This window comes from Macaca mulatta, chromosome 11 (genome assembly GCF_049350105.2).
Source record: "Macaca mulatta isolate MMU2019108-1 chromosome 11, T2T-MMU8v2.0, whole genome shotgun sequence".
Classification (NCBI taxonomy): Eukaryota; Metazoa; Chordata; class Mammalia; order Primates; family Cercopithecidae; genus Macaca; species Macaca mulatta.
The window spans coordinates 105886254-105899051 of NC_133416.1; the positions used below are offsets into that span (position 1 = coordinate 105886254).

Below are 12798 nucleotides of genomic sequence, written 5' to 3' on the forward strand. Positions count from 1 at the left end.
GGGACATAAGCTTAGGCAGCCACATCAGCCGAATCAACCCTCGCCATTGATGGGGTGACAGACGTCACAGCCAGATCGCCCTCATATCATTTTGGGGTAATTTGATAGGCAGGGATAACTAAAATAGAAGGAATATAATAGTAGATCAAGCCAAATTTATTAATTTGGGTACAGTACACAGAGTGTCTCAATTCATTGTTTTAGTTCAAATGGCTGGGAGTGACTCTAATGGTCTGGCTAAAATTTAAGTCAATGGTGGCATCTACTAAATGAAATTAAAAAGCCAGACTTTCTTGGTATATCAAATAGGAAGGTATTGACAAAGACTGTCCTTGATCTAACTTTAGTCAGGCTTCTCTGAAACTTTTTTTGACTAGGCCCCATCTTGGGGAATGTCTAAAAGCCCAGTCATAGCAAGACTCTCCCACCCTTGATATCTGATCACCCTCCATATTTGATCAAATTCTTCATCTTCCACTTTCCCCCAGGTGCTATCTGATCACTCTGGCTTGCTTTCAGCAAGAATCTTACTAGATTTCTTTAGCACAAATTATCCTACCCTTTTAGTAATTTCGTTTTTTTTTTTTTGAGACAGAGTCTTGCTCTGTCGCCCAGGCGAGAGTGCAGTGGAGCAATCTCAGCTCACTGCAAACTCCACCTCCTGGGTTCAAGCGATTCTCCTGCCTCAGCTGGGATTACAAGTGCGTGTCACCTGGCCTGGCTCATTTTTTGTATTTTTAGAAGAGATGGGGTTTCACCGTTAGCCAGGATGGTCTCAATCTCTTGACTTTGTGATCCGTCTGCCTCGGCCTCCCAAAATGCTGGGATTACAGGGGTGAGCCACCACGCTGGGCCCCTTTTATTAATTTTCTATACATCGGCACTCTCCCTGCATCCTGCTCCTTGACGATAAATTCCTGCTTATTTTTGTTGCATTTGGAGTGGAGCCCAATCTCTCTCGCCTACTGCAAAACCCTATTGCAGCTGTTCCTATATCTATCGTAATAGTCCTGAATAAAATCTGCCAACTGTCTTTAACAAGTGTCAGAATAATTGTTTTTATTAATAGTGTCCAAAAGCTTAGAGCGATTACAATGCTAGAATAGATTTATTATTTTAAGATATGCTCATCCACCTCCTAGTTATCTTAAGAGTCCAGAGGACAATCCCTTATCAAGGGCATGAGAAATACATTTGTAAGAAAAGCCCCAGCATTCTATGTGGTAGCCATTCACTGTAAACCAGGAATGATGATGGGAACTGCTATCATCAAACTGGGGCTCCCTAAATTCAATGAGATTCTGGGATGGAGGGTGATCTTTCTCACCAAAGACCAGTCAGGTATAGTTACTATAATGGACAAAGAAGCAATAGTCAGAATGGTTTGATCTGTAGAGATCTTTGGCATTGCCTAATGGATCGTGGTATCCTTAGAACTAAAATAAATAAGCAGCCTAATAAGTTAGTTATGTATAAGTGAAAAGACTCCTGATCCGGTGAACAGAGGTCTGATTTGAATCTCCACAGTGAAGAGTTATGGTCCTTCAGGCAATTTCCCTACTTGTGTCACTTGTGTCAGGTTAGAGGCCCAGAGCCTCTTGAATGTTAAGGAGGCCAAGCCCCTTGTTTTAGTCCATACCTGCTGCAACAACATCACCCACAGATGGATAAAAGGATTTTGTATACTCTTTTCGGTAGAATTAGCTTGCTCACAATTGTCCAAGGGACAGCTGCATCATGTTAGGTAGAAGCCTGATTTAGCTCTTTAGTTTTTTATCTGGAAGTTAAATATGATTACAAGAGGTGTTCATTGATGCTGTGTTGACAACAGATAGACTCTGGTACTTTTTTTGTTGCTGTTGTTATTTAGTTTTTATTTCATAATCATAAATTTAACTCTGCAATCTAGCTAGGTATGGAAGGGAACAAGGAAAACATAGAACCCAAAGGGAACTGCAGCGAGAGCACAAAGATTCTAGGATACTGCGGGCAAATGGGGTCGGGGGGTGGTGCTCTCCTGAGCTACAGAAGGAATGGTCTGGGGTTTAAGATAAAACACAAGTCAAACTTATTAGAGTTGTCCACAGTCAGCAATGGTGATCTTCTTGCTGGTCTTGCCATCCTGGACCCAAAGGACTCCATGGCCTCCACAATCTTCATGCCTTCTTTCACCTTGCCAAAGACCACACGCTTACCATCCAATCACTCAGTCTTGGCAGTACAGATAAAAAATTGGGAACCGTTTGTGTTGGGTCTAGCATTTGCCATGCATAACATGCCAGGACCTGTATGCTTCAGGATGAAGTTCTTGTCATCAAATTTCTCCCCAAAGATGGACTTGCCACCAGTGCCATCATGGCGTGTATAGTCACCACCCTGACACATAAACCCTGGAACAATTTTGTGAAAGCAGGAACCCTTATAGCCAAATCCTGTCTCTCCACTGCTCAAAGCATAGCATGAAAGTTTCCTGCTGTCTTTGGAAACTTGTCTGCAAACAGCTCAAAGGAGACGTGGTCCAAGGGCTCGCTGTCAAAGAACACAGCGGGGTTGACCATGGCTGATAGTACAGGGCTCCTGGTGGCAGCGGTGTCTGCAAAGCCCGGTGGTGCTTTTTTACTGTGTCAATTTAGCTAGGCTAGAACCATATTTCCTAGATTCCTTTCCCTGCATAGTTTTGGGTTAGAGTTAGCTATAAGAGAAATTTGTGCAGTTTGCAAGGCAAAAGTGGAGCAACAGTCATTACATTCTGAAGGTCGCTAGCTGCTACATGGTGTAGGAGTTGGGCCTGCAGCTCCTTCAGTTACCACTGGATCTTCTAGATCAACTTCTCTGCGTTCTGGGCCACAAGCATGTGCAGCCCCACGGTGAAGGGTACCAGTTGATCCAGCTGAAAAAATGTGCGGCAAAGGGCAGTATTATCCGGTGCTGGGGGAAGGGAATAGGAAGATTCACCACAGTCATATATTTTTACATGATATTTGATTTTTTTCATGACAAAAGATTTTTAGATTAGAAAAGCACTATAAAGTTGAATTAACCAAAAAATAGACAAAGAAAGTCCAGACCCTTCACTGACTGCCTATCTATATAAGATTAGACTCCTCAGTCTGGTATGTGAGGCCCTGGACAATCAGGTGCTAGTGTACTTTTTTAACTTTATCTGTCACTACTTCCCTTCCTGTGCCCTCCACTCTGGAATTCTTCCTGGGACTTTAGTTGAGCCAGAAGGGCTGGTTCTGGGATAGTGTTGCTAAGAGAGTGCCATGATGCTGCAGCCTCAGAGCTGACTTTTTTTAGGGAACATCTTCTGTAGACTTTTAGACATTATCTCATTGAGTTCTCATAGACTTTGCAAGGTAAGTATTACTCCAGTCCAGAACCAGCCACCTAATTTTCAGGGTCCGGTGCAAACTAAAAAATGTGTGGCCCCTTGTTCATACATATATTAAGAATTTCAAGCCGGGCATGGTGGCTCAGGCCTGTAATCCCAGCACATTGGGAGGCCGAGGTGGGTGGATCACCTGAGGTCAGGAGTTCGAGACCAGACTAGCCAACATGATGAAATCCCGTCTCTGCAAAAAATACAAAAATTAGCCAAGCGTGGTCGTGCACGCCTGTAGTCCCAGCTACTCCAGAGGCCGAGGCAGGAGAATAGGGTGAACCTGGGAGGCAGAGCTTGCAGTGAGCCGAGATCACGTCACTGCACTTCAGCCTGGGTGACAGAGTGAAACTCCGTCTCAAAAAAAAAAACAAAAAAAAACAAAAAGAAAAGAAAAATTTCAAAATCAGCAGAGCATTAAACTAAGTGTAAGGCCATGTGTGATTGTACCAGTGTGAACCTGTGAGGCCAGTCCCACCCCAATCTTACATCTAAGGAACAGGTTCACAGAGATGAAGTAAATTCCCAAGGTTACTTTGTCAAGAGCTGGGAAAATATAAGAGCCAGAAGTCTAACAGGTTGAATCCCTATTAAACTCTCCCCAACTAAACTACGCCCCTCCCTGTTGAGCTGAATCTAATGAAAGCTTCCTAAATGTTTTAACCAGACACACGCACAATCTGCTATCAGTCACTTTCACTAGTTCATCGCTGTAACACCTCAGGTGTTCAATGTTTCAACGTGTTCTATAGATTATTGTGATAACGCGGCAAGCTGTCGTAAGACTTCTTGCTGCACATTTCTTTTTTAAAATATTCTCCAGAAGTCTGATGAAAAATGCAGACATACCTATATTTAATGTCAATGGATGGAACTTATTTTAAAAAGTACTGTAATGGCAGAAGTTGTGACACATAATACTGCAGTGATGTTCTCTAACTCCAACACCTAAATATATCATCAAGCATTCATGTTTTGTTTTTTAAGTGACTACTAGATACTGTGATTCACTTAAGTGAAGCGAACTGAAGCCTGTGGTCAAGAAGAGACACCTGAAGGTGAAGGGACAAAGCGAGCAGGTTAAGATCCCGAACCCGACCCCTCTCAAAAAATATACAGCCGGAACGCGCGTCTGCGCAGAACGAATCCTCCTGCGCACACGCCGGGCCGGAAGAGCAGGAGTGGGCAGGGGCGGGGATAAGGTTGCTAGGAGAACGCGATGACGCTACGGGCTCGGAGCTCTTCTCCACCAATGGGCGACGCATGCTTGTAGTGACGCGCTGTGTGCGTCACGCCGACGACGCGCGAAGGGCACACATCTTAGGGCTGGGAGGACGTTCGGCCTCTGTGAGCGGTAACCTTTCCAAGGGAGTGGTTGGGTGATCGCCATCTTAGGGAGTGAGTGTGACCGGGCCTTCCCCTGTGGCGGGTGTGGGGAGCGGAGCCCAGAGACCCTGTGGGGCCGCTGCTTTGGCGGTGGGCCCAGCCGGGAGCAGCCTCCTTCGAAGGCCGCCGTGACCTCTTCAAGGGCGCGCAGGCGGGAAGGAAAAGGCCCGGTTGGGGTTCCAGGGCGCCGGTAACATTAACCGGCGCCTTGCCTGCCATCTCACCGTCGCTCCCTCTTCCCCTAGAAAGATGTTCTCGTCCGTGGCGCACCTGGCGCGGGCGAACCCCTTCAACACGCCACATCTGCAGCTGCTGCACGATGGCCTCGGGGACCTCCGCAGCAACCCACCCGGGCCCACTGGCCAGCCTCGCCGCCCTCGCAACCTGGCAGCCGCCGCCGTGGAAGGTGAGATCAGACCTTGCCTGATACAGTCGTGGTCTATTCGTGGTCTGCCCAGCGTTTGAGGCCTGGACCCGGCTTGGAGGACAGGGAAGGACGAGTCCAGCCCGCTGCACCGTAGGACGGCGCCCAGTTGCTTGCCCGGGGATATCGGCTTTTTCCACCCTAGGCGGGTGTCAGATCCTTGGCCCTCCCTCAAGGGCGTGGAAGGGCTGAGGCCCTGTGTCCCTTCGTGACCTCCATGTCCCCGAGGGAAAAAAGGCCGCGACTAGCTCCTTATCTTCTCTGCCGTGAGCCCGCTTGGTCAGCCAACTAAGTATTGGGTAAAGTCTCTTCCCCAAACTACTGACCACCCACAGTTCTACTAACTGTATCACCTGTCCTTTGATTTGCCCTTAGTTTTCTTGAACAGTCCTTTCCTAAGTTTTATATTCGTCGACGCCAGGTCCGTCATTTTAGCACTTAATTATATATGAGATAACTGGATCTCCTGTTTTCATGCGACTGGAGGAGGCAGCTTGCAGCACTACATAGGCAATAAAAAGGAGATAATTGGTGGGCATCCCTTTGGTGTGATTATCTCTTGCGATTCTTTGTGGTTGGGCCCAGCTTTAACTTAGTTGTGTGTGTTTTAAATCCTAGTGAAGTGTGTACATACAGAGAAACCTGAAAATCGAATTGTAGGAGTCCTGAGAATGTTATCTACCTTATGCCTGTAAAATCGAAAGATTTTTTTCTTTAAATCACTCACGTGCTTCTGTTATGTCTTTAGGATGGATAAAGAATCCTTACTTACACTATCTGTCATTCAGTTTAAAATTAAAGCTAACATTATTTGTGTATTAAATGTATGTGACTGCAGGAATTTATGTGTATCTGTTTTTATGTTATAGGAGTTCATAAGTGGGGATAGTATTGGTTAGTGGCTAGGATAAACTTTGAAGTTGTTTGCAAGCCTTTTACACGTCGGGTGATCTTTCTGAGTTTCATTTGTACTCTGAAGTGTGCTCTTACCAGTGGTTAATAATTTGAAGTTTGACTTTAATTGTAAAAGCCGTTAATGTAGAAAACTTTTTTAAAAATGAATATGGCAGAATCCAAGCTGTTAATAGTATCAGATACAGAACCCTCATAATTTTTAAATGATCTGATTTTGGCAGTGAATTTTTTTTTAAGCCACTTAATTGGCCAAAGCTATTCAGCTGTGATAATACTATTTAACAGGGAAACAGTTTTCTTTCATTCCAGTGGCCTTAGTCATCTCTGAAGAAATACTTACTTCATTTTTTTTTTTTTTTTTCCAATCAAACAGAGCAGTATAGCTGTGACTATGGATCTGGCAGATTCTTTATCCTTTGTGGACTTGGAGGAATTATTAGCTGTGGCACAACACATACAGCATTGGTTCCTCTAGATCTGGTTAAATGCAGAATGCAGGTTTGTTTTGCATGCTGGACTAGAGCATATTGAAGCATGACTGACTGTTAAGTTATAAGATATAGTCATCTACTAACAAGCTGTGTGGAAACCTAACTGTCCAGGAGGTAAGTTTATGACCAGTAACATGAGTTTTATATTAAAATGCATGGTGTGTCTTCTCTTACTACAGAGTACAGTTGTGAATTTGGCTCCGCGAAGTATTATGCACTGTGTGGCTTTGGTGGGGTCTTAAGTTGTGGTCTGACACACACTGCTGTCGTTCCCCTGGATTTAGTGAAATGCCGTATGCAGGTTTGTATTGAGATGACAACATTGAAAGTATCTTTCATGTGACTTAACTTTAAATAAAATCTTAAAGCGCTTCCCAAATGAGAATTTGAAGACATCACAACTGCTAGAAACTTCAGTAGGAAACCAAACTAAAATTTCTTTAAATCGTGGGCTTTATTTTAACTAGTGTTTTAAATCCAATAAATGCCTCTATTGTTGGAGTAAATTATTCACTCTTAGACTCTGGCTGTAGATGGCTCTTTGCTGCTGCTCTTCACTTTCTGGCCAGAGTTCTTCAAGCTTACTTGTGCCCCAAATAGTCGTTTTATAAGCACCTGTGTGTTGGAGTGGGTAAACAAGTCTGTGTATTATGTGAGGTAACGATGTCCTTTATCTACTAATAAGACCAAGGCAAAGAGCACATGTAGATTTATTTAAAATGCTCTAATGCCTTAGTATGAAAATTTTGTCAGATTAGCCTTTTGTATATTTACATAACATTTTAAAATAATTTCAATATCTTTTAATTAAGATTATTGAAACAAAAACAAGACATCAAAAATTTATTTGTTCCAAACAGGATTAGAAGTCTATTTACCTAAAAGAGAAATGAATTTGAAATATTAGGAGGGAGAGGAAGGTGATGTATACCACCCCTTCTAGTACTGGCAGAAATAGTGAGATAAGCTTTTTTTCCCCCCCATTAGTTAATATAATGGATATGAAATGTACTTTTGCTAAAACATGTTATGCGTGGCTCTTGAAGTGAATTTAGTTTATGTGCTTTTTTTTTAACTTGGGTTTAGTTTGTTTAGTGTTCACAAAACTTTATGCTATAAGCTACTTAAAGAACTAGCATATGTTAGGAATACAGATATATCTATTATCTAGACAGTAGCTTTTAAAAAGTAGGAGGTGGGCCAGGCATGGTTGCCCACGTCTGGAATGCCAGCACTTTGGGTGGCTGAAGCGGGTGGGTCACTTGAGGTCAGGAGTTTGAGATCAGAACTCAATCTAGCCAACATGGTGAAACCCCCTCTCTACTAAAAATACAAAAATTAGCTGGGCATGGTGGCGTGCCTGTAGTTGCAGCTACTAGTCACAGCTACCCGGGAGGCTGAGGCAGGAGAATCGCTTGAACCTGGGAGGTGGAGGTTGCAGTGAGCTGAGATCACACCATGACACTCCATCCTGGGCTACAAAGCAAGACAAAAAAAAAAAAAATAGTAGTAGGAGTTGGGCGGTAAGAAATCTCTTAAGAATCAGCTTTGTTATGTATTTTTGTGGAAATTTTACCCTCTTAACTATCACTCCAAGACTTAAGTTTAACACAGAAAGCTAGACCTTAATGTACAAAAGTTTCCGTTTATAAAAGTAATCAAATGAACAATAATAAACAGTTATAAGCATAAACTAATAAAAGTTATGTGAATGTAGTTCCTCACTCAAAATATCTTAATATGACCGTGGATAACTGAAGCCACAGAAAATGAACCCTTGGATAAGGGAGAGCTACTGTATTTTTTTTTTTTTGAGATGGAGTCTTGCTCTGCTGCTCAGGCTGGAGTGTAGTGGTACGATCGTGGCTCACTGCAACCTCTGCCTCCCAGGCTCAAGTGATGCTTCTGTGTCAGCCTCCCGAGTAGCTGGGATTACAGGCACACGCTGCCATGCCCCACTACTTTTTTGTATTTCAGTAGAGATGGGGTTTCACTGTGTTGCCCAGGCTGGTCTCGAACTCTTGAGCTCAGGTAATCCACCTGCCTTGGCCTCCCAAAGTGCTGGAATTACAGGCGTGAGCCAACGCGCCTGGCAGGAACTAATGTATTTACCTTTTGTGTAGTTGCTGAAGTTTATTATGGAACCCAAACAAAAATAATCATGAGATTAAATTTTTACGTTAACTGTTTGGTGCATTTAATTTTTTTTTCTTGTTTTAAATAAAGGTGGACCCCCAAAAGTACAAGGGCATATTTAATGGATTCTCAGTTACACTTAAAGAGGATGGTGTTCGTGGTTTGGCTAAAGGATGGGCTCCGACTTTCATTGGCTACTCCATGCAGGGACTCTGCAAGTTTGGCTTTTATGAAGTCTTTAAAGTCTTGTATAGCAACATGCTTGGAGAGGTATGTAATTAACTTTGAAATTGAACGTTCCGAGTGTTTAAGACCAAAAAGGTTCTTAGATTTTTCTGTCCTGCCTTATTTTAGCACTGAAGAAAATGGTCCTACAAAGTGAGCAACATGTCTTAAATCATAAGCCTGTGTCAGCAGAGACAGGTTGAGAAATAAAATGTATTTCATTAAGTTACAATTCTCCTTTTAATATACTATCTTGTTTTCTAAGTAAGTTGGATTTTGAGTTTTTTAGAGAAGGGCTCTGGGACTCCTTTGCGTAGTTCCAGGGCTAACTGTACGTGACATCTAGATATTTTTTAAACATTCACATTGTTCACATAGTTACGTATTTTGTTAATGAGGTTATGAGAGACCACATATATATTACATATCGTGTGTTACTTTATAAAATATCTGAAGCTTAGTTGTTTCCTAGAACTGTCACTTCAGTTGAATACCAACACAACAGCAATTCACGTCCTTCCTTGTGTTTTGGATTTTAGGAGAATACTTATCTCTGGCGCACATCACTATATTTGGCTGCCTCTGCCAGTGCTGAATTCTTTGCTGACATTGCCCTGGCTCCTATGGAAGCTGCTAAGGTTCGAATTCAAACCCAGCCAGGTTATGCCAACACTTTGAGGGATGCAGCTCCCAAAATGTATAAGGAAGAAGGCCTAAAAGCGTAAGTAAACACTTAAAAATTTATATTATGAAAGTACTTATTTTAAGTGAACTTCATTTTTTTTGAGACAGAGTTTTGCCCTTGTTGTCCAGGCTGGAGTGCAGTGGCACTGTCTGGGCTCACCGCAACCTCTGCCCCCCCAGATTCAAGTGATGCTCCTGCCTCAGCCTCCTGAATAGCTGGGATTACAGGCATGCACCACCACGCTTGGCTAATTTTAGAGACTCCATGTTGGTCAGGTTGATGTCAAACTCCTGACCTCAGGTGATCCACCCACTTCGGCCTCCCAAAGTACTGGGATTACAGGCGTGAGCCACTGCGTCCAGCTGTGAACTTCATTTTTTAGTATTAAGTCTACCAGACTTTTTAAAAAGACTATTATAACATTTAATGTCTGTTTACCTGTATGTAGAACATAAACTTGAGAGGTAAAGATAAGTTAATACATGGTTTGACCCCTGGACTGGGGTTTTTTTTTTTTCCCCCCCTAAAGTAAGGACCATTTGTCATTCTGCAAATGACTTGATATTTGGCCTAAACATTTACTATTAACTTTTAGGGAGGGCTTGTTAGTATCCTTGTGATCTATTCACAGTTAAGAATTTCCATGACTACAACATGCTTCCTTAGATCCACCTTTGTGGATGAATCTTGAACTGAGTTCCACTTGTAAACTTCTTGTTTCTTGTGGTTCCAGTCAAAGAAACATCCAGCAACTTTTTTGGTTGTATAGTCAAAGGTGCTTGAGTCATTGGCATGTAAGAGAAATATACCTGCATGTTAGTCTAACGTTCTGATAGAAATGACATGCATTTTTGCTGCCATTTGTTACTATCAGGACTCGACTCGTGTGCGGACACTTGTGTTAATAATGACAATCTCTGATAGATGAGTATATGCAACTCTGTAAAACAAGTCTCTTGATTTCCTAGATTCTACAAGGGGGTTGCTCCTCTCTGGATGAGACAAATACCATACACCATGATGAAGTTCGCCTGCTTTGAACGTACTGTTGAAGCACTGTACAAGTTTGTGGTTCCTAAGCCCCGCAGTGAATGTTCAAAGCCAGAGCAGCTGGTTGTAACATTTATAGCAGGTTACATAGGTATGAATTACTTAGAACACACTTGTCTGAAATTATGAACAAATAATCATTTCCATTATTGGCGTTTTTTGAGAGGGAAAAGTATTCCAAAGGTTATAAAGCAGTGTTTTTGTTTTCTTGTTTTCCCTGAGGCATAGTCTTGCTCTGTTGCCCAGGCTGGAGTGCAGTGGCGTGATCATACCTCACTGCAACCTCCTCTTCCTAGGTTCAAGTGATTCTCCTGCCTCAGCCTCCCAAGTAGCTGGGACAGGCATGCACTGCCACGCCCAGCTCATTTTTTGTATTTTTGTTTTTGTTTTTTGTTTTTTTTTTGAGACGGAGTTTTACCCTTGTTGCCCAGGCTGGAGTGCAATGGCGCAATCTCGGCTCACTGCAACCTCCGCCTCCCAGGTTCAAACGATTCTCCTGTCTCAGCCTCCTGAGTAGCTGGGATTACAGGCGTCCGCCACTATACCTGGCTAATTTTTGGTATTTTTAGTAGAGACAGGGTTTCACCGTGTTGGCCAGGCTGGTCTTGAACTCCTGACCTCTAGTGATCCACCCACCTCGACCTCTTAAAGTGCTGGGATTACAGGCGTGAGCTGCTGTGCCCGGCCTATAAAGCAGTTTTATCTTCCTGTAACATTTTATATGCTTTTTAGGATTCATAAATACTTGCTAACTAGTTCCTAAAAGGGTCGTTTTATGGGATATCATTATTAGGCTTGGGAATGTATTGATCTTACTGTTGCACCATTTTTTTTGTTGTTGTTTAGGTTATTAAGAATTTTATACAGAAAGTGTTGAATAAAATCTGAAAAACTTAAATGATTGTTCTGTTTTATATCGGATAGACAGTTTGATAACTGTACCTGTCTCACCCTGAGTCTGATTTTTATTTTAGAACTAGAAAAATATTATTTTAAAGTCATAAAAATGATTATTGGCTATGTGAAGTTTTATTTTTAACCGGCACTGTATGGGATCCTTTATTTTTTTTCAGCTGGAGTCTTTTGTGCAATTGTTTCTCACCCTGCTGATTCTGTGGTATCTGTGTTGAATAAAGAAAAAGGTAGCAGTGCTTCTCAGGTCCTCAAGAGACTTGGATTTAAAGGTAGGATGATGTTTTTTTCTTGAAAGAAAGAACAACAGTTTTGGATATGTTGCATTTTTTTCATTTGCGTTTCCTGTTTGAACCAGGTGTATGGAAGGGACTGTTTGCCCGTATCATCATGATTGGTACTCTGACTGCACTACAGTGGTTTATCTATGATTCCGTGAAGGTCTACTTCAGGCTCCCTCGCCCTCCTCCACCGGAGATGCCAGAGTCTCTGAAGAAGAAGCTTGGGTTAACTCAATAGATAGATCAAAGCAAATGTGGACTGAATCTGCTTGTTGATCAGTGTTGAAGAAAGTGCAAAAGGAACTTTTATATATTTGACAGTCTAGGAAATTGTCTATTCCTGGTATAATTACTGTAGTACTCTTGCTTAAGGCAAGAGTTTCAAATTTACTGTCGAAATAAACCCAACTCTTCATGATTTGCCTGTGACTTATTTTAAAAACTTTAAAAAAAAAAAGATTTAGCTTTAAAATAGTTGGAAAGAATGAAGTATAAGTTAAGGAAAAAAGACAAAACTGACCATTGTTGGTTGAATATTCCAGTTGGTATTCACAAATTGTCATATGTCTCAAGTTTTATCACACAAAGTTCCTGTATTTTTAGGGAAACAGACTTTAGATTTCTAAAAACTTGATTTAATTATAGTTAAATATGTATAGTCATTTGTGGTTATTTTGGCAAGGAAATGTCAGTGTATACTTAAATTTTTGCAGCATGTACTAAACTTTTTTTTTATGTTGATGAGTTTGCTAATCCTTATTTGTAAGACAAGGTAACCCAAGTTAGGCTGATTCTTGGAATGATAGTAAAGGACCAAAGTGATTGACAGCTGAAAATGATTTTCAGGTACCCTAATTCTCTTCACACAGATCTGACTTTTTTTTTTTTTGAGACGGAGTTTCACTCTTGTT

General features: G+C 41.9%; 1 protein-coding gene, 1 long non-coding RNA gene and 1 other non-coding gene across 11 annotated transcripts; 2 read left to right on the forward strand and 1 right to left on the reverse strand.

The window, feature by feature from the left end:
• Positions 1-1845: 1845 nt before the first annotated feature.
• Positions 1846-5328, reverse strand: LOC144332989 (uncharacterized). Its single transcript, XR_013401277.1, has 2 exons — positions 5187-5328; positions 1846-2928 (listed from the first exon to the last, which is right to left on the reverse strand). It is a non-coding gene; the product is annotated as an uncharacterized LOC144332989 (long non-coding RNA).
• Positions 4685-12578, forward strand: SLC25A3 (solute carrier family 25 member 3). 9 transcript variants are annotated; one of them, XM_077952384.1, is made up of 8 exons: positions 4685-4736; positions 5014-5174; positions 6481-6899; positions 8825-9004; positions 9499-9680; positions 10613-10785; positions 11768-11878; positions 11965-12305. In XM_077952384.1, exons 3-8 carry the CDS (start codon positions 6750-6752, stop codon positions 12123-12125), a joined length of 957 nt encoding a protein of 318 aa, XP_077808510.1. In that variant the 5' UTR covers positions 4685-4736; positions 5014-5174; positions 6481-6749; the 3' UTR covers positions 12126-12305.
• Positions 10296-10541, forward strand: LOC114671202 (small nucleolar RNA SNORA53). The gene has a single exon (XR_003721089.1). It is a non-coding gene; the product is annotated as a small nucleolar RNA SNORA53 (small nucleolar RNA).
• Positions 12579-12798: the final 220 nt, after the last annotated feature.

Excerpts from the sequence above, each read along its gene's own strand:
- SLC25A3 (XM_015152485.3), top strand. The coding sequence starts at position 5,018 with ATGTTCTCGTCCGTGGCGCACCTGGCGCGGGCGAACCCCTTCAACACG. Across the intron at positions 6,606-8,824 it reads TGGTTAAATGCAGAATGCAG|GTGGACCCCCAAAAGTACAA; the intron begins GTTTGTTTTGCA and ends TTTTAAATAAAG. Across the intron at positions 9,681-10,612 it reads AAGGAAGAAGGCCTAAAAGC|ATTCTACAAGGGGGTTGCTC; the intron begins GTAAGTAAACAC and ends TTGATTTCCTAG.